Source organism: Trichosurus vulpecula, chromosome 4 (genome assembly GCF_011100635.1).
Source record: "Trichosurus vulpecula isolate mTriVul1 chromosome 4, mTriVul1.pri, whole genome shotgun sequence".
NCBI classification, from domain to species: Eukaryota; Metazoa; Chordata; class Mammalia; order Diprotodontia; family Phalangeridae; genus Trichosurus; species Trichosurus vulpecula.
This window is the reverse complement of record NC_050576.1, coordinates 80,245,647-80,270,828: the sequence shown is the minus strand read 5'-3', so window position 1 is coordinate 80,270,828 and position 25,182 is coordinate 80,245,647. Positions and strand designations below refer to the sequence as shown.

The 25,182-nt window shown below is 38.4% G+C and overlaps 1 protein-coding gene across 2 annotated transcripts in view; it reads left to right on the top strand.

The window, feature by feature from the left end:
* Window positions 1-4,289: 4,289 nt before the first annotated feature.
* Window positions 4,290-25,182, top strand: part of EDEM3 (ER degradation enhancing alpha-mannosidase like protein 3) — a 63,567-nt gene continuing 42,674 nt past the window's right edge. The window contains exons 1-4 of one of the 2 annotated variants that reach the window (XM_036754156.1): window positions 4,290-4,717; window positions 10,164-10,209; window positions 22,740-22,840; window positions 24,271-24,310. In XM_036754156.1, coding sequence (XP_036610051.1) covers window positions 4,545-4,717; window positions 10,164-10,209; window positions 22,740-22,840; window positions 24,271-24,310 — 360 coding nt within the window. In that variant the 5' untranslated portion in view covers window positions 4,290-4,544. The remainder of the gene's footprint in view (window positions 4,718-10,163; window positions 10,210-22,739; window positions 22,841-24,270; window positions 24,311-25,182) is intronic. The other variant, XM_036754155.1, reaches the window with a different exon arrangement.

The window sequence follows — 25,182 nt, the reverse complement described above, 5'->3', positions numbered from 1 at the left end:
TAATTAAGCCAATTCACCAAGGGTTCCTGCTCATCTCTTATCATTCAAACACCTTCCTCCACCCTCTCCTACTTTAGTCTTGAAAGTCTTGAAAGAAGAGGCCTGAGGCCTTTTTCCCTTTCAAAGCCCAACCTGTACCTTTCCAACCTCTCCATCAGATTAACACCATTACCATCCCCATTCTGGTTTATCTTCAATCTCTCCTACTTATGAACCCTTTCTATCCTTCCCACAAACTCGCCAATGTCCCCCCAATTCTCTAAAAAAAAAAAAGACCCTCACTTGATCCTACCATCCCAGTTTACTAGGATATTTTCATTCTCCTCTCTTTGTGAGTAAATTCCTTAAGAAAGCTACCTATTTGTCTCTACTTTCCTCTCAGTCTCTCCTGAATCTGCAATTTGGCTTCTGAGGCAGCTTCACGTTAACTGATACAGTGGATAAAGTGGTGAGCCTGGACTTAGAAAGACCTAAGTTCAAAACCAGCCTCAGATATAACCCTGGACAAATCACTGTTTGCCTCAGTGTCATCATCTGCAAAATGGAGCTAAAATAGCTTCCAGGATTGTTGTGAGGACCAAATGAGATATTTGTAAAGCACTTAGCACAGTACCTGGAGCAAAGTAAACATTTAATAAACAGTTGTTCCCTCCCCCTTTACCTAGGCTGTGAAGGGCTGCATTCTCTAAGCCTGACTTTAGTGCCCTATCCACTGAACTGAATGACTGTGCTACCAAACTTTTAATGTTTACTTGACATTTTATAAATGATTCTTATGCCTTTTGATGTTTACCACAATGCTATTTGGACTGCCTATTCTAAAATATATTCCATAGATTGGTCTCTGTCATTGGAACCATCCTGGGTTTTGATAGGACAACTTTAGCCTTATCTCTCCCCATCTAGGCCTCCACAATACTTTCCACCATCTCCATAACATATTCTTCCTCCTCCCTCCCCGACCTTTTTCAGCTCTCTTCAGATATTGGTCTTCTTCAATTACAGTGTAAGCTCCTTGTAAGCAGGGACTGTCTTACTTATATTTGTATCTCCAGCACTTGGCACATTGCCTCTTACAAAGTAAAGGCTTAATAAATGCTCTTTCTATCTATCTAATGTTTAAATTTCCATTTTTCCATAGCACCACAACTCTGTTAATCAGCTCATGAAAATCACAAACTTGGTAATGTCCTTAATTTAATTTTTTAAAATAAAATTTTAAATTTAATTAGAATTTTAATTTTAATTACAAGTTTCAATTTCTTGGTGTCAGCAATCTACTGGCAATTCTAGGATCTCCCTTACTAGACTTAATGGGTTAAAATGCAAACTATAGATGCTTCTTTTTTCCCCATTTCCTCATTAGTTTGGGCTTCCACTTCAGAGATGCTGTGCCTACTAGGCAAAGCTAATGCTTTGACTTTTTAATCTTTGTAAAAGACAATGATTAGTGTTTTCAACCAATGGTAGAGATAAATTTAATGAGCAGAAAAAGAAAATTCCAATTTCCACCCCCCCTTTTTCTATCATGTACATCAAAGGTAATTTTTTATAATCTTATAATTTCTAAAAATAAGATTGAATCATGAAACAAAATGAAACAATACTCTTCACAACTTGAAAATTCACCTTTTCACCCTCTTCAATACTCCCTCCTTTCCCCCCATAAATGAAGGAGTTTTTTAATGGTCAATTCTGCTAGCTTGGGTTATTGTTAGCCAGATGACACAGGAAGGAGGTAAAGAATCCCGGCTATTGAAGACAGTTAATCCATTAATTGGATTATCTGGTAACAAATAATTGAGTTGATTGTATTTCAGTGAAGTTGAAAGTCACTAGCTAATTTTCTGGTCTCTATTTTTAAAATGCTGGCAGACTATATTTGAGCTTACCCTCTTCACTGGAAAACCCTCATCCCCTGCCAACCCCCAGCCAATCCCCACTCCTAGGTGTTTGTTTATTTGGCTACTTTGATCTATAACTTTGCCAAAGAGAATCTAGGTTTGCCAGGCCTCTAAACACTGAATAGTAATGCTCTCAATTATTCTAGTCAGACCTAAATAAATAAGAGGGAGATATTGTCATTCAATTTAATTCAATTAGCTTTCTTTACAGATCTATTGGGCAGCTAGGTGGTAAAGTAGATAGGACACTAGGCTTGGAATAAGGAAGATTTATTTTCTTGAGTTCAAATCTGACCTCTGGTACTTTCTAGCTGGGCAAATCACTCAACCCTGCTTGCCTCAATTTCCTCATCTGTAAAATGAGCTGGAGAAGGAAATGGCAAGCTATTCCAGTATCTTTGCCAAGAAAACCCCAAATGGGGTCACAGAGAGTAGAACATGACTGGAAATGACCAAACAACAACAACAAAGGATCTGCCAAATTTGGGAGTGGGGTGGGGTAGGAGTACCAGCCCCCAAGGATTTTGGGTGTGTGCTTTATGCATAGACAGTTAAGGGTGGCACCTGGGAGTACTCTCCAACTCACTCCCTAGGTCCTTTAGGAAAGGCCTCACCAGGTTCAGGTTTCCAGCGGGCTTCTATTCATTCTAAATCGTAGTTCTGGAGCATCCATTGACAAACACTTTCATTAGCCATAGAATGCAATTCAAATCAAAGGCATTTGATAAAATAGCAGTTAAATGTTTCCCCCTTAAACCTAGCAGTACACCTGCCAAAGAGCACACATTTTCAGTGTCATGGTGGACATATATAGGGTGTTCTACGACCAGGGCATATAGAAAGACCCTTGTTAACTCTAAAATTCTGTGACTGTATGTTGTTTTGATACTTCAATAGATCTGTGATCTCTTTGAGTCCCTCCCATCACACCCCATCTTCCCCCTCCCCCTGCCCCAGGTAGCAACCAAACCTCACCTTCTCATCCAGTGTGACTTGTCCATATTTTCCTGTAAATCCTCCACATGGATGATGGGAACTTTTTCTAGTACTTTTCATTATTGTGGAGTTGTCCATTAGGCATCCATCCTTCACACCCTTCATAGGGTGAAACTGGGGTTTTAGAGGGGGGGTAGTAATTCAAGGGCAAAGTGGAAGACCCTATAGGCAATGGGAACATGAAAGGCACAGAGATTAGAAAGCAGGATATGCAATGAGTCAGAGAAAATAAAGCCTAAGAGAGTCTTTAAGGGGCAAAGAGAACTAGAAGGTGGAGAAAAGTAGTCTGAACAAAAAGAGTAATGACAAATTGTAGAATATTTTGAATGCCAAGCAGAGTATTTTAAACAGTAGCTACTGCTTTCCATGCATGTGTGTATGTATATTTACATATATGTGCTATGTCACAGGTATTGCTTACACAAGATTATAAATACAACCGTAACATAAAATTACATATATGTTATATATTACATGTATTGTAATATGAAATTGTAAAATACACATTGGTATAAAATCATGTAATTTTACACCTGGAATGGATCTTGGATATCATCTGCTTAATCAGGTGCTCCTCTTAAAATGAAAATTTAGAGATAGAAGGGACATTAGAGGTAATCTACTTCACAGCCCTCATTTGACCAATGGGAAGAAACTGAAGCCCATAGAGGTAAAATAACTAACCCAAAGTCACACAGCTGGTGGAATCAGCACTCGGAGCACTGACCTATTAATTCCTAAGCTACTGCTAAACTTTTCGTGTGTTTATTGTGTCTTGCTTTCTCGACTCGATTGCAAGCACCCTCAGGGAAAAGGACGTGTTTTTTTACTTTGTTGCACCTTCCATCGGACTTAGAGATACTAAAATATCTGTTGGGTGATGAGTGACTAGAGTCACGGGGGACAGAAAAAACAAATGACGCCCAGTATCCCCAGAGCCCCGTGGCGCCGTAGGTGACGGAGACAAGGCTGACACAACAGATGTTGGCCGACCTGTCAGTGCCCCCACGGCCAGACTACATATCCCAGAGAGCAACGCGTACCACCGCTGCCAGAAACAGGGCTAGGCTGTTCCCCCGACAGAGGCGAAGGAGGGGGGAACGGAGGGGAGGGGGAGGAAGAAGGTGGAGAGAAGTGAGAAGTGCATTCTGGGACTTGTGGTTCTCACGCAAATATTTTCGCGACATCAGGCCCCTAGTTTGCGGATTTAGTCAGGCTGGAAGAGGGAAGCCCCTCCCCAATCCCGCCTTTTGTCCACGTTTCACTAGCGCCTGGCGAAGCCGGCTGTCCTACGGCCCCTGTCCGCGCCGGGTTCCCATTGGCCCCTAAGCTGAGCGTCATTGGGCCCCACCCGGAAGTAGCGTTAGGGAAGGCGGTTTCCTAGACTACGCCACCGGAAAGCTGGGGGAGGGGTTCTTGGGGCTGTTGAGAGTGGAGGGCGGCGGCGCTGGCGCTGGGCGACCGGCTCCGCTGCCTTTGGGAAACAGTTCGGTGTCTGGCGCACGCCCGGTTCTCTCCGCATCCGCCCTTCTCGGCGACTCCCAGGCCCGGCTCCCCCAGGTCCTCCCCCAACCCCCCGCCTGGCGATGTGTCCCTCCGGCCGGGTGTAGCTGCTGCGCGTGCGCGGGACCGGCCGGCCGGGCCATGAGCGGAGCCGGCGGCGGCGGCGGCGGCGAAGGTGGCGGTCCGGGCAGCGGATCCCCTGTCGCCTGGCGGACGGGATGGAGCCTGGTGGCCACGGCCGCCATATACCTGGTCTCCTCCGCGCTGGCGGCCGGGGCCGCACCCATGAGTAAGGAGGAGAAGCAGAAGCTCGGGTAAGGCTCCGCCCTGGGGGACCCTGAACGCTTGTTCTCTGGTGCCTCCGGGACCCCTGGGGGTCTCGGCCGCTGGCAGCCCCGGGGCGTCTCCGGAGCCCGCTGGCGGGTGGGGGACGTGGGGGGAGGCGGAGACGGGTCGGGCGGTGGCGGGGACTCTTGGAGAGCGGGGGGGGGGTGGTGGAGGGAGGAGGGCTCCCCGGGGACCGGGAGCAGTGTGGGGTCCCCGGCCGGACCCCGCGGGGCAGCGGGGACACTTGTCCCCGCCCGGAGTCAGCGCTTTCGCTTGGGAGCTGGCGCCCTTCCGGGCAGAAGCTCTTAAGGTGCGAGACGCTACCCATCTCCAGGTAGAGAAATCCAGTTCGCACCTGTTAGGGCATAGTGCCGCAGACGGTCCTCACTGCCCGTGTCCTCGGTCCGGCTGGTTTTTGGTGTTATCTGCGAAAGCGGGAAATCTAGAATAAATCCTCGGAGCGGAGTAACCTTCCTGGAAACCCTTTGCAAGCAATTGCAGCCGCACCCCCCCCCCCCCCCCCCCCCCGCTTCCCCTCCAATTATCAGCCTTGGCAGAAATGGTCCCCTGTAAGCTGTAGCAGCTAAATACACTTTTCTGTAGGTGTAGTAGTTGATGGGCAGTTTGGAAGCCTGAAGACCCCATTGCTTTTAGAGCATAGAGTTTCTTTATCCCCCACCTAGATCCAGACATACTAAAGGTTAGCAAAAATCTTACTGGGTCACTTTTAGGCTCGACGAAAGTAAGGCTTTCGTTTCAGAAATGTTCAGATAAAGGCTTCTTTCTTTTTGGTCTGACGATTTAAATAAAGGTCTTCAAGTGCGGATTCGTTCAAACCCGAAGCACTTGTCAGTGGTTATAATCGTAAACGTTTTTGTCGTTTCACCTCAAGTTTTGTAATTCCTTGAGAAATCCAGGTTACGTCAGTTTGGTGTTGTACTGTTAATTCAGACTGTCTTATCTTATTGTAGCATACAAATATATGATTGCATAACTGCTCCTTTGGGCATTTTCAGGAAACTGAACTATCTTTGAGGTTCACTTTGTTTTGTTTCTTTAAATAATCAGTAATATTGCATGAAGTAAGACATATGATGTTTTAAGAGAAAAATGTTCATAAATACAGATGATAGAAACGTGCATCATCATGGACATTACTTTGAAAAGTTACTGCAGATTATAGATTTATGGTAAACACAATTATTCATCTCTTCATCTGTAGGCTACTTGGAACACACCTGTGTAAATGTCATCTTTTCATTGACAATGGAAGTGTAAATCTGCTCTATCTCTGTAGTGAATTTAACAAGCGAGATACCAACAGAGAAAGTTTGTTTATAAAAATGATTTTTAGAATATAATTTGAATTTACATGTATGGAGTTAGGGGGAGGGGGAGAAGCACTGGGATACAAGTTAGGACACCTGGGTTCTAGCCTTGGCTTTGCTAATGATTAGCTGTATGACCTTGGAAGGTAGCATTATACGGTGGAAAAAGCAGTTTTTGGAGTCAGAAGACCTGATATCAAATCCTACCTCTGTCACTTGGTGTCTTCTGCTCTTGCAGGTCACTTAATTCCTTTGGGCACTTCTCCTTATCTGTAAAATGAGGTGATTGGACTAGATAACTTTTAAGGCAACTTTCAAATCTAAATGTACTATCATATGATCCTATAGAATCACTGAACTTCCCTTGATCTGAGGTTCTAGAAGTACAAAGGTCCTTGCCAGTTCTAGAATTCTTTGACTGTGTTATGAGTTTTGATACTTAAGTAGATCTGTGATCTCCTTGTTTCTCTTCCACTCTCCCATCTGCCTCTCCCCACCCCCTTCAATAAAGGTAGTAACCAAACCACCTTCTCATCCAGTGTGACTCTTGTTCATATTTTCCTATAAGTCCTCCATAGGGAAGATAGGAAATTTCTCTAGAACTCTTGATGTTTTGGAGTTAAACATTAGGTATCATTCACACCCCTCACTCTGCTGTGTAACTTGCCAACATTTTCCATTCATTGTCTTTCTGATGAAATCCTTTATGTTGCTCCTCCTGCACATTTCTTCCTTAGTAATGTTTTGCAGTTTGTTTATGGTCACCATCTTTCCATTGCATTTTGGGTGACCTCTAACTTGAATTCTTTAGAGAATATGATATAATGTTATTATTAAAAAGATGAATCTTTTGTTTCAGGGAGAAATTTGAGTTTATTAAATGCTACCTATTACCAGTTGCTCGAAGTTGTATTTATAGACAAACTTTTAGCAGTTTTTTTGGTTGATTGTGTTGAGAAAAGGAAGTTTCTAAATTCCTTTCTTGGTGTCAGTGATTATAAGGAGTATATATCTAAGGTTCTTGTAAGATGAGTGATCCTAGGTTAACAGTATAGTAAAAAGGATACCTAAAATACTTAACGTTAAAGGTTATTCATTTTTTACTGAACAAACTGTAACAGAGTTTATGAATGATCCCAAAGTGTCAGCAAGATATTTTTTTTTTTGTGTCAGGGAATACTTGGTGAATATTTGTTTCCTTTGTTTAACTTTCAGTAAACTCAGGGTTAAGTTTTCTCAGCTCACAGATCAAAAATGATTAGGTTGGTTATTTTAGCCTAATATGTACAGAATTTTTTGGTGTGCCAGCTTTGTCATTACCAACAACAAATAGGAACTTAATTTGATGTCAGTACAATGTAAAGAAAAAAAAATCTCACTGGACCTTTTTATTAGCTGTTCTGCATACCTTTAAAGGTGGTTATTTTAACTAGCCATTTTTTCTAGGGATGTCTAGTCCACAAGCATTAAGTGATTAATGTTCCTGGCACTGTACTAAGCAGTGGGTTTATAAAGAAGGGCAAAAAAAGCTAGGAGCTGCCCTCAACATACTTACATTCTAATGGAAGAGAGCATCATGTATACAACTGGGTAGATAACAAAATCAGTACAGAATAGGTAGAAGGTATTCTAAGAGAGGAAGGTATTTTACATGAGGGGACTGGGAACAGCCTCTTGGAGGAGGTGAGATTTGAGCTGATTCTTGAAGCCAGGGAAGATAAAAGACCGAACTGACGGGGAACAGTGTTCCAGGCTTGAGGGATTGCTGGTGACAGACAGAGACAAAGTATTTTCTTTGAGAAATTGCGATTAGGCTAGTGTTGCTGGAATGTAAAATTTGTGGATGAGAGTGAAGGGCCAAGCTATGAAAAGCTTTAAATGTTAAACAAAGGATTATATATTTGACTCTGGAGGATAATAGGAAATCATTGGAGCACTTTGAGGGAGAAAGAGGTGTGTACGTGGTCACATTGAGGTTTAAAAAGTAACATGGCAACTTAAGTGCTGGATGGGTTGGACTGAGGAGAGACTTGTAGGGCAGGGAGCCCAGCTAGAAGGCTCATGCAAAAGATTAAGCAAGAAGTGATGAAAATGCTTTGTGGTTGTGTGAGTGGAGAAGAGATATATAGAAAAGTTGTGAAGGTAGAAGCAACAAGATTTGGCCACAGATTGGATATGTTGAGAGAATGAGGAGTTGAGGATGACACTGATGTTGTGAGCCTGAATGATAGGATAGGATGGTAGTGCCCTCAACAGTAATAGGGAGGTTGAGAAGAGGCAGGGGAAAAGATAATGTTTTCTGTATTGGAGATGTTGAATTTAAGATGCCTTCAGAATATCCTGTTTGGGAAGTCCAAGGGGCAATGGGTGGTATGGTCCTAGAGCTCAAAAGAGAAACTAGGGCTGGATATGTAAGGATCTGGGAGTCATCTGCATAAAGATGGTAGTTGAATTCATGGTCACTTATCAGATCTTCAGTCTAGATAGTACAGAGGAAAAAAAAGAAGGTGTAAGACAGAACTTTATGGGATGCTTACCATTAGTGACTGGGACATGGGTGAAGAAACTCAAAGGGGATTAAGAAGAAACAGTTGGATGGGTATAAAGAAAACCCAGAGAGAATGGTGCCATGAAAACTTGAGAGAGAAGATGACCAAAAGTGTCAGGAAGGATGAAGATCGAGAAACAGCCATTAGATTTGGCAATTAAAAGATCATTATTAATATTGGAGAGGACAATTTCAGTTAAATGGTGGGGTTAGAGGCCAGATCAGTCAAGGTTGAGAAGAGACTGACAGGAGAGGAAGTGATAGTTTAATGTGATTGTTTAAATAAATTAAATGTCATTGATAGGAATTACATAAAATGTTATACATATATCAAATGTAAATGATAGCAAGAAGACAGGTGCCTTTAGTAATGAGGTAAGTAAAATACAGACACTTCGGTGGTCTTTATTCTGCCACTAACTGTACTAATTTTTTGACAAAACACAAATCCCTTCAATACCTGCATTTTATTTTAGAGGTAAAAATAATATTTCTCACTTGGTCTAACAGCTATTTAGAAAATACAGTGAATTGCTTGAAAATGTGGTGAGATGCACATACATACTTGCATCTTTAGGTATTAGAAAATTTCATTAATATTGGACAGAAGCTAGAGTGTTAATAATAACATACTCTTTTGTTCTTTTAAAATTTACTTATATTTTTGTCGGAGAGTTGGAATTAAGCAATAAATAGCACCTGTAATTTTTTAAGTGCATTTTTTCTCTCTCTGCCCTTCAACCAAAAAGGAAAATAGTGCTAAAAGGTACTTTTTCTTCTACTGGTGTTCTTTCCTTCCTGGGTGACAGACAAGTGGCATAATAATTCCTTTAAGTTTTAATTAAAGTAATAAAATTTTCAGAAGTGAGAGGTGGCATGACTCCTTGGGAAGACATTGGACTAAGAATCAGAATATCTGGAGTTTTTGTAACACTGAACTAGCCATCTCTCTGGGTCACAGTTTCCTTTTCTGTAGAAAATGAGGTTTAGCCTAGAACAGCTTTTCCCAAACTAATTGAACCACAGAACACTTAGGCTTTTGAAGTATTTTGACAGAACCCATAAATGCATCTCTGGGACAATGGAATACTCCTGGGATAAGTAGGAGGATAGGGAAATTTAAAAAAAAGCAGAAATCCAAGAAAATGTATTGTGAACATGCACGTAATTTTATGTCAGTAGGATCAATAGTTTCTTCTAGATCCTCTACCCACATTGTGTGCAACATCAGAGTTTGGCACAACTTACATTTGGAAAAACTGGGCTAGATAATTGCTTATTCTCCTTTGGGTAGCAGAATTTGGTAATTTTATAAAACACAATCCCAGAAACAATAAAGGTTTTGCTGAACTGTTTGGAGTTTTGATTGTAGCAAAATACTGTCTTATTTTTGCCTGTCTTTGTTTATTTCCCTTATAGCTAAATTGAACTCTATTTTGTTTGCTTATTGGGTAACAATATAATTTCAGGTAACTTTCTAAAAGATTTTTTAAGTATAAAATGCATGTTAAATTGATTACTTACTATTCCCCTCCATTTTTGTGCTTTTTAAAATAGGAATCAAGTGCTGGAAATGTTTGATCATGCTTATGGTAATTATATGGTAAGTAAAATACTTGTTTTTATGTATCTTATAAATATGAGCTATTTGGGAGGAGAGCTGTTCAAAGTTAGTGATAAGGCTGAGTTATAGAACATTTGAAGAAATGAAATTTTATTATTTTCATGTGCACAGAGTAACTTAAAATAGACTAACAAAGTAGAGTATTCCTTAGAAGTATTTACCTGGGGTGTGGAACCTTCAGCCTGGAGGCCACACCCAAGGACCTAGAAGGCTGTGGTGTGGAGGCTGCAGGTTCCCCACCCCTAGTTTAGAGTGTCTTTATAACTAGGAAAGAATAATTTGTAGCTAATTGTATATTGGACTTTGTTTAAGTTATATTTCTAAAGTGCTTAAAATGTAGTTACTTCAAAAAAAATTGCAAGCCTTTCTCCAACTTAATTTGGTCAAACCTGAGACCAATCTCTATCTAAATTATCATCATTAGTGGAGCCTGGGACATTTTATTGTCTTTATAAATGTATTTGTTAATAATGACCGAAGGTGATAATCTGTCTCAGTGGCAACTATTTGCATTAACTCATCATAAAAATCTTGAGATTGAAAAAAGTCAATATAAATGGGAGAGGTAGTTGGCTCTCTTATTTAGATTTATCCTTCAGAATACTTCAACTAGGTGTTTTCCTTTGTATTGTGAAGGACTTAATTTGCTTTTACAATTATCATTCTTAAAATATATACATGTGCTTTTGGGAAAAGAATTTGGCCTGATGCCACACTGCCCCACCAGAGAGTTGATTCAGAGAGTTGATTTAGGTTTGTTTTGACTTGAAGACTTCTTCAATTGCTTCTCTTGGTCTTTGTCATTTAAACATAAACCAAAATATGATTGTGTATCTGTTTGAATGTGCTTATGTGTATGTAGGTTTTGTGACTGTATGTATATGTAAATGTATTTTGATGTTTTTCACCTGTCTTTCTCCCCAATCATCCCTCTGAGGGTACATTTGGTGCTCAGTAAATATATGTGATAATAAATAATTTAATTTGGTTGGGCAAGGAAGAAGCATATTTTAACAATGAACAACTTTAAAGCCTATAGATCTTTGATTTCCCCCTCTATTCATCATAGGCAATCTGTGGCTGATTACCTAGGTTGACAAAAGAGTGTAGCAGTAGATTTCGAATTAGGCTTGGGTTTGAAGCCTGTCTTTGTTGCTTTACTCCATGTGTGAGTTTGGATAAATTAACCTCTTCAAGCCCCAATTTCCTCATCTGTAAAATGAGGGCATTGGACTAGATAATATTTTAAGCTGCTTCTAACTCTCCTAGATACTGTTCTAGGTTTTCAGTTTTGTCACAACTCTCCTTAGCCAGTTCAAGTACTTCTCTCGTTTAGGGAGTTAACATCTCAACCAACAAACTAATATTACTTCAGAACATTTCAGCAACTAACTACAGTTCAAATAAGCTAGAATGGTCATTCATTTCCCCTCCCCAGTGCCCCCCAAAATCCACAGTAATTTTGAGGGAGAGGTTTTGTTTGTTTCATTTAATTTATTTTTATTTTTTGCTAGACTGAGGAATGCTATGAAATGTGATGTGCTTTGGCAAATTTTGTATGGCTGTGCTTAGGCCAAGGCTTTACTAGGACATATACCTGAGTACCAGCGTTGAATATAACAGTTTGTCCTATAGAGCAAAGTAATATTTAACTGTTTTTTGTTAAGAGGATCCAGTCTAGAGGGATACTTTACCTTTTTTGTTGTCATACATGTCTTTGACAGTCAGAATAAAGTTTTTAAATGCAAGAAGCAAAACGCTTAGGATTACAAAGGAAAGCAGTTGCTTTGATAGCAATCATTGAGCCTCATTACAGGATTAGTTTTCTGGCTACTTTTGTTAGGACCTTGTTTTTCCCTCTTGGTTTTATTTTTGTCCTTATAGTCAGCACATTTAATTGTTATATTAATAAACAAAAACTGTTGGGGCAGCTAGGTGGTGCAGTGAGTAGACCACCGGCCCTGGAGTCAGGAGGACCTGAATTCAAATGTGGCCTCAGACACTTGACACACTTACTAGCTGTGTGACCTTGGGCAAGTCACTTAACCCCAATTGCCCTGCCTTCTCCCCTCCAAAAAGAAAAGAAAAAGGAAAGAATAAACAAAAACTGTTCTTGATCATGGTGTTGTATTCCTCAGTACTGTCTTTGACTTCTGTCTAAATTTGAATAAACTATGTTATAAATTAATTTGAAAAAGGTAGGTAAGTACAATGGTATATTTAACCACTAAGGACCATACTTGGTAATCACTCTCATAGTTAATCACATGAGAACAGTTTATGGTAATGATAGATGTATCTTTGTCTATTTAAATCCAATGCAGATATTAAGTAACCTTCACTGTAAGTTTCAAGATTGAAGGCATGGTATATTTTTCCAATAATGGCACAGTTATACTATGAAATAGCTAATTGTTGTACTTTACTATGTATAAAGAATTTCCGTAGTAGTTTAAATTTTTATTGAAATGTTTAAATAAGCAACATCTCTATTAGGTTGTTTCACTGATTTTATTCTGTTTGTCTAAGAGGTCTGAGGGGATGGGAAAGAGGGCCCAAGATACATGATTTCACTGGAGTGGGGACCTATGTGAGGAAATTGGTTCTGCCTTTGCAGATCATCAACTTTTGCAGTTTATATATTCCTAATAGCCTGGAGCACTGAAGGGTTAAGTGACTTATCCTGGGGTCACATAACTAATCTGAGGTGAGATTTGAATCTAAACCTTTCTGTTTTTGAAGTTACCTGTTCTATCCATAGCCTAGTGTGGAGGGTTTGGTTCAAATCCTCTCACATACACATATTAGCTGTGTACCCCTAGGCAAGATACTTAACCTCTCTGAGGTTCTTTTTCCTCATCTTTAAATGGGGATAATAATAACATCTACTTTATAGGGTTTTTATAAGGATCAAATAAAAGATTTATAAATTAAGTTTAATCATTTGTGTGTGACCTTTCCAAATTGGTTTAGAAGCTCATAGTTCTAATGATTAAGACATTGAATATCATGATTAATTATACATATTTGTTTTATGAAATGACTATATTTCGTTGACTCTTTTTTCATCAGTCTTGGCCAGCAAACGACCTAAAATTAGGCAGTATTCTCTCGTACTGTTTTAAGGTTCTTTACCTTACATATTACACTGGATTTCAACTTAGCATAGCTATTAAAATTGACAGTTTCTATTATGTATTTAGAAGGACTCTGGGATTCAATCATATTCTCAGAAATCCCTGCATTTATGTAGTGTAAAAACCTGATTATAATGTGTGTGGTAATCGTTCTCCAATGATATCATTTTAAGGGAGATTTTAATATATACTGACTTAGAACATTCAAATGGAATTTGGAAGTTTCAGTACATATAGGTTCTTTGTAAAGTCCTCATATGGTTCTTAAACCTAAATAACTTGGATTGTAGGTATGATGGAAACAAAATCTCTTTTTATAGTAGTTATTGACCTTCTTTTCCTAGACTTTAGTTCTGCCAGCTATAGGCCATGATTTATCTTTTTGGATACTGTAACCCATTTAAAAATTTTTTTTATTAGACTTGAAATACATTGTGTACAATTGTATAAAGTGTTAAAGTTGTAGTGTGTGTTTATTGTTGTAGACTGAATTTCTACCATACCTAAAACCTAAATTAGTAACCTTTTAAAAAGTATACAAAGGCTTTTAAGACCTCTCCTTTTTTGGAGTGGTTGGGGAAAGGTGATTATATATTTAAAAGAGGAGATGTTTGCCAGGAGAAATAATATCATCCTGTAGTAGCTGTATACTTAGAACCTCAAGTTCTATTCTCTCAAAATGGAAGCCTAATACAGTTTATTAATATGCAAGTTATCTTTTCAATAAAGATTTTTGGAGTGGCTGTGTATTTTTATAAACTGTGGTTTATGTTGCTGGTTTAGCATATTGAGGTTTCATTTTTCATCTTTTGTACCTGTTTAGCAGAAAGCACCCCTGTGATAAATTTTGCTGTCATGATTTGTCATCAGATTTGTTGTCATGAGAATTTGGTCTGTAATCCTTTAATTTGGAAAATGAAGGCTGAAGGGAAGGGAAAATTATTTTATACTGTCAGGAAAAAAAAATTTTCTCCCATCATCTATACATTTCAGAGATCTTAAGATTTATTGAACTATTGAAAAACATTTGGAGTAAGCCTGCCCTTTAAACCACACTAAAATATTTAATTTTAAGGATTTGAAGGTATTGGTTGCCCTTCTGTTTAAATGTTTCTAGTCTCTGCTGAAACATATGACATGCTATATAACTCTCAAACGAACAATGTATATGTCACATGCAGAAAGAACATCGTGTGTGTGTGCGCGCACGCGCGTTAACACCTGGTAATAAGTATCTTGTGCAGTGGATATGAATGATGAACAAAAGGGAGTAATCTTAGCAGTGTAAAGGGAAAAGATAAGTTTTGGAGTTAATCAGTGGCAGCAAGAAGGTACCAGGAAGTTATCTTAGTATTATTAAATGAATTCTCTCATTTTATTTTAGAAGGTCTTATATGATATCACAGTTTTGAATATCTATATCTAAATATTAACAACTAATTGCTGTTGTTATTCAGTCATTTTCAGTTGTGTCCTACTCTCCATGACCTCATTTGGGTTTTTCTTGGCAAATATGCTGGAGTAGTTTGCCATTTCCTTCTCTAGCTCATTTTACAGATAAGGAAACTGAGTTAAGTGACTTGCCCAGGGTCACATAGCTAGTAAATGGCTGAGGTCAGATTTGAACTCAAATCTTCCTGACTCCAGGTTCGGTACTCTATCCATTGCGCAGCCCAGCTGCCCCAATAACAGTTATTATAAGACTGTAATTGAATTTTGCTGTTAAAATGCCTAAAGTTCTTGTGAGCCGGGAGGAGGAAGTACAATTACTGCATGTAGCATGAGTATAAACATTTCAAAATGTTATTAAAAATTGAATAGATTTTACATTTTTTGATAACTCATTTTTTTTATTTTCAACCTTATAGAACAAGTTCTTTGACTTTCAGTTGCTTTTGGTGCAAGCTTCACAAAAGACAAACAGACTGAATATTGGTTCTACTTTGGTTTCAGTGGTACAGAGCAGAGCTATTTACCTTCTTATCCTGTCCCATCCCTAGTCCTTCCCCCAGTAGATTTAGAAACAAATATGGGAACTACTATATTTATTACTTGCCAGGCATGTGTGCTATCTAATTTTATACAGAACTCTTCGATCAGCTGTTTTATTTCTGACTGAAAAGTAATGTATTTCATCCATATTGCATCATGATGAAATTAAATAACCTTTTCCTTTTTTCCAGACTTAAGAATACTTTGGTTAGGAGGAAGTATTACTTCAAATAGTCTGAATGTTTAGCAACCTAATAAGGATGTTTACTTGCCACGTATGCCGTGGAATTAAAACAAGTCAGGCTTCTTTGTATAGTTAACTTGAATATAGTTAACTTTTATCCCTGATCATGGCAAGAAGGAAAGAATATTTCTATAACAGCACATTTAGAAGTTAGTTATTTCATTGCGATAGTTTGAAGTTGTTAATGCTTTTTCTTAATTGGGTGATCTTAGGGTTTGAACTTGGTATTTACTTTTTTGGCATTTGTTTGTTGCTTTTTTTTGTAGGAGATTAGAGTGTAAGGAATTATTTACAAGTAAAATTGAGAAGGGTTGAAGCTACAAAAAGAGGTGACTTTGGACCTAATGTGAGGAGGAACCTCCTAATATGGGAACTGACTTGGGAAGTGGTGGATTCCTCTTTGCTGGAAATCTTTAGATAGGAATTGGATGGCTACTTGTCTGGTATGTTATAGAAAGGATTCTATTCTAGTCCGCATAAGGGTTGGATCATTTGGCCTTCATAGTTCCATCCTACTTTGAAATTCTGTGACTCTGAAATTAAGGCAAATTATGAATTAGCCAGTTACTCTGCTTTTGTCAGAGGGACTTCCAGCAGAATTTCAGGTAGTTGCCGTCCCTCAGAGCTACAATATAATCTTTCAGTGTCTGGCTTTTGATCTTTATATTTCTTTTTTAGCTCCCCCTTTGCAGGAACTCTGTAGCATGCTCCTATGACAATATCATTGTTATTTTCTATGGCTTAACCTCCTAAATTCCTGGATTTCCTGAATATATCTTCTTATTAAACAATGCTGTTCCTTTGATCCATTCTTTTTCTTTCAAATTTGCTTATCTGTGTGTTATGTTTGGTGTCCCTCCTCTCTCCCTATAGAATGTTAACCCCTTGAGGGCAGGAATTGTTTCATCTATTTTTCTTTATATTCCCCAGGCCTAACCCAGTGCATATCAGCACATAGTGTTACTTAGTAAATGTTTGTGGAATTGGATTGTGGATTTGAATTTTCATCTTTTTGGAAGATTTATGGAACTTTCAAAGTGCAGTGTTAACTTGAAAAAAGTTGACTTCTTTGCATTCTTTGCTTTTGAATGTTATATATGCGGTTAAAATTTGAGAAGGTAAAAGAATGAAAAATGTTGCTCACTGTGGAAAAGGTGTGAGTTTCATTGTTTAAGTGATAGGTTTCTCAGAAGTAATAAGTAAAAGACACGCAAGTTGATTAAGTTATTTGTGTCCTAATTGAATTTAGTGAGGTTGGGGAACTCTCTTACTCTAAGCTTTGTGGCTCCCGCAGTGCCTACCCAGATAAAGCTTCATACTGGGGACACTTGGTAAATGTTTGTTGACTGATCAGCATGGTCAAGGTTACGCATTTACAATTTAGCAGCTGCATGTAGCGATAACTTTGTTAGGCAGTAAAACTTGAGTTACAGATTACTCGGAGGGAGGGAAGGAGTGTCAGGTAAGCAGTTTTCCCCTTCAAACAGTGAAACTTAAAAAATATATATATTGGGATGAAAATCTTTCTAAAATGTGTTATATTTTTCCCTACATGAAACAGTCATGTGACTAGATGACTAGTCTCTTCTAACTCAGGAATCTTAAGTCTATCATTGAAAGTATCATTCCCTTGAAATCAGCTCATCCCTTAGCACCCTTGTCTATGTCGGCTACTCCTGTCATGCCCCTCAACACTCTGGGCTAGGAGGAGGTGCTGACATAATCCTGTTGCTGCTTCCAGACCTTCTGCTGCCGCCTTCATCCAGGAACCACTGCACATTTCACGTTTACTTCATCTGTTCATATCGCCCTGCCCAGGTCCTGCTTGTTGTCCTATATTGATCTTCACATTCTTCTTTCTGTTTCTTTCCCTAGTGAGTTCAACATCTAGCATACAGTCTTCTCTGTCCCAACTTCCATTCACGTCCTTGGTGACTTTGGTATTTACTTTATGACCCTTTAAAATCTTGATCTTAGATTAAACAATAACCCAAACTATTTCACCTCCAAGATGATAAATTCTGAAATTCTCCTTGATCACAACTCCTGTTTTTCTGCCTCCCCCATTACACCTCTACTCCTAAACCTGTTCTTTATTTTCTCTGATTTTATGCCCTCTAGCTCTCTTGGGCCCTTTTTGTGGTGGCTTTACTTTCTTTCATAGTCTTAAAATTCAACAACTAGTTAAGTGTTGGGTCCTTTCTCTTTTGCTGTTGTTCATGCTGCTGAACACTGTGGGAGGAAGTCGTGAGACTGTAGAGTATACCATAACTTCATGTTATCTAACCTTACATATGTAGGATAGGCTTTTTATTTATCTATGATTGGCTATGTATGATGTTCTTCCCTCCACCCCAGGTGTCCTTTCTCTCCTCTTCGTTTTCTAGCTTCAAGACCCTAACTTTGCCCTACCCCCATCCTTTATCAGCATATGATCTTAACTCTTAACTTTATGGAGAATTTAGAGACAATCATTTGTAAGTTGCTATAGCTCTCTTCTTTTGTAGCTATCTTTACATGTTCTTTCTTCCTTCCCTCTAATTTCACAGAATAAAGAGGTCTTTCTTGTCAAGTCTTACCCTTCTGCTTGTGTCCTTGATATCTTACTCTCCTATTGCCATCAGGAGCTTGCTCCATTGACCCAATTTCTTTCTTCATCCTATCCCTGTCTTGTGCCTTTTTTCCCATTGCCTACAAATCTACTCAGATCTCTTTTATCCTTAAAAATAAATTCACTTGATTCTACCATCCCCTCTAGATGTTACCCTACATCTCATCCCTTTCGTTGCTGAATTCCTAAAAAGAGTAGTTTACGTTTGCTGCCTCTACAGCTAGATCTGGATTGATACAAATAGGAATTTATTATTCATATTTGCACTACATATTCTATTGGGCTGGAGCTGATTATCATGTTTTACGTAATTATAATATTGAATAGTATGAATTCAAATAGATGTGACCACTATTACTCTTCAACCTCTTCCTGTCTGAATTTCAACCCTACTGCTAAAATGCATTTCTTTACTCAAAGGTCACCATTGAACTCAATTTTTAAATCTAGTGGCTTTTTGCTAGTCCGCATGACTTTGTGTAGTTTCCAACACTGTTGATCTCCTTTTGGATCATTTCCTTACAAGGCATCTATGACACTGCCCTAATTTGGTTGTCTTCTGGCTTGTCCAGTTGTTCATTCTCAGGCTCTTTTACTGTTGATCATCTTTTTTTCCCATTCCCTCAGTTCTTCAAGGTCTGTCCTGGGTTACTCTTTGCTTACCTCTGTCTGTACAAGCACTTTTTTGGTGAACTCAGGCTGTCAACCGTAATTTCTTAACAGATAAACCCCAAATCTTTATGTCTATCTCTAAACTCTCTCCTAAGTTCTAGTCCCATATCTTGCAACTACCTGTGTAGACAGCTGTACCATCAATGATGTTCAGTATGTCCCAAACTGAACTTCTTATCTTTTTCCCTTAACCCTCCTTCCCCCATTCCAGACTTACCCATTTTTGCTGCTCCCAGTTACTCTGGTTCAAAATCTCTCTCCTTTCCCTTCTCTCTTTTATATTCCATATTTAGTGAGTTGCCAAGTTCTGCAAATTTTTGCTCTGTAAAATGTGTCACATCTTTCTACTTCTCTTTCCTCATGGCCTCTATATGTCCTTACCACTTCATTTCTAGACTGTTGTAAAAGCTTCCCAAATGATCTCCCTGCTTCTAGTCTGTCACTTCTACCCCCTTTTCAATAGGTCCTTCATACTGCTGTGAATATAAATTTACCAGGTCTGTCTAGGGTACTCCTCTGCTTTAAAACCTTGACAGGCTCTTGTGGCTAAGACAACGTAGCACTTTCACCATGCATTTAAAGCCTTCCATTGTTGGCTCAAAGCTGCATTTCCAGCTTTATTTCACAGTACTTCCTTTCACACTATATATTTTAGTCAAATGAGTTTGTTAAAACCCCATGTCAGCCAACAAGTGGTTTTTTACCTCTGCATTCATACAGGCTGTGTGGTGCCTGAAGTACGTTCTCTCCTCATCTCTAACTTTTATAGTTGGTGTCTTTCTTCAATGCCGGGGTTAGGTGCCTCACAGAGTAGCCTTACCTGGTTCCCAACTCTCTTCCTTAAGGAAAATTCTTTTCTTCTTCAAATATTCTTTGACCACTTTGCTTGAGGCTCTTCTTTGTCCTTTTCAGTCCTTACTTGGTATTTTACTTAGCCTATCTTTGCTCTTTAGTTTGCTAGGGAAAGAAGATTCCTTGGTAGCAGGAATTTATCTTTGTAGTCACAACTCAGTGCCAAGTGAAATTACTAGGCATTTGGGTTTTGGTCAGATAAGACTTTAACATATTAAGAGATTCCTACTTTATACTGTAACAACAGTGCTGCTTGCAGCTGCTGTGGGGGTGTAAGACTAATAACACCAGCACACAGGAGGGCTTCTAGCACAGGTTCTTTGATCTGCTTTTCTAAAGGAAAGCAACTTTAAAGGAGTCAACAGTCTTACTTTAATCAAACATATATATCATTCACTTAGTTCAGGAGAAGAGTCAGCACCCTGAACTTCAGAGCAAAATGCAAGCAGAAATTACATAAACAGAGCAAATAACACAAATCAACAGACAGGGCTTCTAACTGTCTGACCAAAAGCAATACATACATAGTTACCAGAGAGAGAAGTACCGACATTTGGGTTTTTCAAAGCTGGGAGGAGGCGGGGCAGAGCTCCTTAACGGGTACCCAGAGTCTCATCTGGCTACATCACATTAACACTCTCCCCATGAGTGAGCCCCAAAGCAAAATGCTAACCTCCGAGTATATATACCCTTTTTCCGGGTCAAAGGGTGTGGAAACCCTCCTGACTCAGGATCATGTGACTTAGGCTTCCATGTGACTTAAGCAGGTCACATGGGCCTATTAACGGATGGGAAAGATCTTCCCATTAAGTAAAAATACTTTAACAGTACAACTACACAGAAGATTTAGAGGTGGAAGAGATTTCAGTGTAGTATCAACTCTCATTCTAAGAAGAGAAAAGTAAAGGCCCGGAAGGTAGCAGTGAGTTGAGTTGCCTCATGGGTCACATGAGCTTGTATGTCCCAAAGCCAGGACTCAAGTGTCTTCTCTGGTTATTCTTTATGACTCAGTACTTCAGTTTCTGTAAACACAGTGCAAAGAACTCTGCATCATTTCTACTGCTTGCATCCAATGCTGGCTGGCAATATGAAACTGACTCTTTGGGATTGTCATGTTTTCCTGGTAGAGAAAGGCCTTTAGACTTAGAAGACAGGGACAGCTCTTGGCAGTTGTTAGTGATTTGCTATACGTAGTATGTTTTAGGTATTCGAATATAGGTGCTGCTCTTTAATCTTTCAGGTTTTATATGTTTATTTCTTCGTGTAGAATACTCTAGAACTTCACCTTGTATGGTGTGCAATTAGTCTAGAAAATAAAACTAGAGAATTCTATTTCTTTAGGTTGGCCGTCTGATGCTCACCTTCGGGCAAGTTATTGGAGGGTGCAATGGAAAGGATGCTGGTTGGGAGTCAGAAAGGGAGTTAGTTAGCATCCCACTTGCAGTATGGGTAACCTTGTACAGATCACTTCACCGTTTTGTGTCCTTTATAAAATAAAAAGTTTCAGCTAGATAGTTTATGAATTCCCTTCTAGCTATTAGCCTGTGATCCTGTGACCTCACTGAGCTTTAGTTTCTTCATCTTTAAATGAGGGAAGAGGTTGGACTTGGTTCTAAGATGCTTTCCCAAGATTTAAAGTTCATAGACTTGTATCTTTATAATTTTTGAATAATTGCATTGTCTGAAGTGAAAGTTGTTGGCAAAGGATAAAATGTGTGCCATGTTAACTGTCACAATGTTTTATAGAAGTCTAACATGTATATTTGTCAGTATCTGCAAGAAAAAAAATCATTTTTTGATGTTTGTATTGTTCAGTATTGATTTTGTTCTTGTAGTAAGGTTCTGTACCAGGAATATTATGTGCTATCCTTTAAATCAAGAGCTAAAAAGTACCCTGGGGCTCAGCATACACAGGCTGCCATGTCTTCCTGACTCTTTTGTGGGGATGCCTAACCTTCTGGTCATGATCTTACCCCAGGCTGCCTAAATCCACTTCATTCTTCCTGATCATGTACAGTAATGTATAACACAGAAGACATTACCATTTGAACCCTATGCGTGGGGACTCTTTGGACTTCTCAGCTGTTGTCATAAACTAGACCTTGGGCTCCTGTAAGTCACAGTAGGGGAAGAGACCAAAAAAAAAAAGAAAGAAAGAAGAGAAAAGAAAAGAAAAAAGTCATGAAGAGAAGCTAAGGAAGCACTCTTTTTTTTCATCTCTGTCAAAGCTAAAATTTGATATCTGTTTTGGAGGGAGTGTAAGGGAGGTATTTGATGAATGAATGAAAGAACATTTATTATGTGCCATGCAATATACCTACAAAAATGAGACTATCTGGGAGTTTACATTCTAATGGGAGAATGAACACATTTCTGGGAGTAATGAAGGGAGTGTCTGGGGAGTTAAAGGGATGGTGAGTTGATCGTAGAACAATCAATTGGTGGTCCTTTCTAGGAGCAGTGGTAATGGTAGTGTTGATTTGATTGATTCCTGAACTCAGAGTGAGAGGTAGATACTGGGGACATGGGGGAAGCAAGGTTCCAGGAAGGATAGCAAGATTAGATTAGTGCCTAAGTAGGATCTTAAGCATGATATGGTCTGATGGCCTTAGAAACTAGTTAGATATAGTGGGTAGTTGAATTTACTTGCACTGATTTAGAATTTGTGGAGTTGAATTTACTTTTTGATAAAGATAATTTGGCTCAGAGCAAAAGTTCAGAGGTGAGTAAATGAACTCCACTAGGGACTGGGGCTGATGGTCTGGCGTGGATGTGCTGTTGTAGGTAGAGAGGAGTTGGTGTATAGAGTAGATGGTGGGATAGCTGGGGTATATGGCTATGTTTGATATCCAAGATACCAATTCAGACTCCTTATATTGTAGAAATAGTAGCCCAGATTGTTTCTAGTTTAAATGTACTTAAACCTGGGATAGGTTGCAATAGTTATATGGCATGTGGTTTGCCTTGGTTTTCTAAGTGATTGAGTTGATTTTTCTTGCAGGAACATGCTTACCCAGCTGACGAACTCATGCCCTTGACCTGCCGGGGTCGTGTTAGAGGTCAGGAGCCAAGTCGGGGTGATGTTGATGATGCATTAGGAAAGTAAGTATTGATATGAGTTTTAGGTTTAGACCACTTGCAGGAACTTTGCAAAATGATTAATTTTTCAGGAAAATTTGAATAGAAGCCCATGAAGGGTAAATTTTGAATGATTAAATCTTGTGACTGGTGGAAAGGTAAAGACCAGTACTTTTAGGTAATGCAAGATATACTTAAAATATCCTTTAATGATTTGATGAATATAACATTTTTTTATTTCTTGCAGTGTTTTAGGGAAAATATTCAAACTTCAGTTATGCTTATACTTTGTCCTTCTGATATATTGAGATAGCTGTTAATTAGATTTCTTAGCTAATATATAGTTTGAGTAGCAGCCCTTAAAAATAGTCCATATGTAACCATGGGGTGGATTTGAACCAAATTCAAAGTCAGATGTTAATTATTATTCTGGAAAACAGCACAAACATTTTACAAAATGACTGCTTTAATCAGTCAAATTATTGCATTTGTAGTTTATCATAAACTAAAATTGTTATCAAAGAGCATTATTGATGCTGTTATATTTAAGTCATTTGCTTTCCCAAAGTGAAATAATAGTTCTCCTTATAGTTTTAAGGGTTCTCTGGCAAATTAACCCATGAAGGATGCATGCCCACTGTGATAAGTGCATTTGGTTGCCACTTTAAATTACCTTTCCCAATAGAAAGAAACAAACTGGGGAGAATAAAGTTACTGCCAAAGTCTTTCAGGATGAATAAACTTAATATGTATGTAAAGCCAGAATCTCTAGAAATAGGTATAGTAATTTAACATTTTAAAATACTACCCAGGATTTACTTTTCTACAATGTATTTTAGACTATAATAAATGAATAACAATCTTTTGTATTTGCTTCTTAAATGTTGACATAATTTAAGTTCTTTGTGTTTTTGTTAAGTAGATATTTTGTATTTGTCTTTTGTTTCTCTTTTTGATCTGTCTGTTCCTTATTATTACTAGGACTAGTCAGACATATTTATTAGGTATTGAATTGATCCTATAATTAATAGAGGACAAAGTACTTCATGAAAAAATTTTCTATTTGAAGTAGGTCAAATGCACTTGGTTATATGACAGGAACGCATTTGATTGGATCACAAATGGGCTATTCTAATTAATCAGACACTGTGGTAAATAGTTATTTTATACCCACCGACACAGATGACCACTATTCATAGAATTAGGATATGACTGGATAATTTTATACCTAAATTTCACTGACAATTGAATTTTTCTCAAAGCATTTTATGGTCTTACACTGATTTCAGGCTCATCTCTATTAACAGCAGTTATCATTGTATGATAGGTGACTACAAAAGTACTGGTTATGAGAGAGTGCTGGTAGATAGAATGCCAGATAACAGAGAGTCTACTGTATATGGATAAGACATTCAGGATTCTAATTTCTATATCTGGTTATACTTGTTTCTTAGATTTTCCCTGACACTGATTGATACTTTGGACACTCTTGTGGTAGGTTTGATCCTTCCTGGATTTTTTTCATTCTATAAATTTCATATATATGCGTTTTAAAGTATTATAAAGATAGAGATGATGAAATAATCAAGAAACAGCACTCAAGATTGAGCTTTAAGTTCCATACTTAGTCTCTTGAACCTTTGTTTCTAAATAAATCTTTTATTTTAGTGTCCCCATGATTGGGTAAGATATAGTTTAATCATCAATCCATACTTTCCCCTGAAATTATTCAGAATATTGTAGAGATATTCAGCTACTTTCGTTTGTGATTTAATTTAAATCATATGGTGTTACCATAGTCAGGAAACACAGATTTTTGTTCCTTCTGGAGGAAAATAATTTTAGCCCCTTGCCTTAGATGCTTTACTCAAGTCACTCTTCCCAGTGATACTGAAAAATGATAAAATTATCTTTCTTATTTAAATAATGTATTTATGCAGCTCCCCCTTCTCCCCACTAAATTAAACTTACTTTTTCAAAGATCATTTTTTTTTTGGATCAATTCTCTAATTTCATTGGTATAGGGAACTTCCCTGTGAAGAAACTCCCTCTACTTACCTTTGTCTTAGAGTTGCCTGGATTACTGAAAAATTAAGTGACTTTTCTAGCATCAGATAAACCAAGATGAAACGTGGAGTCAAGAAGATCTGGGTTCAAGACTGGCTTTCTGTCCACCAAATTCTTACTTTTTGGTATTTGTTAGCAACATGATACAACTTTGTTTATTAGCAATTAGATACGAAATTAAGAAGCTTTTAGCTTTTTTAAGCTAGAGAAAATGACAGAATTTTTCAGTTATGTATCTTGTGGAATAATGTTGAAAATTCTCCTTTTACATCTCAGAGAGCTCTAGTATTTCTTTTGAT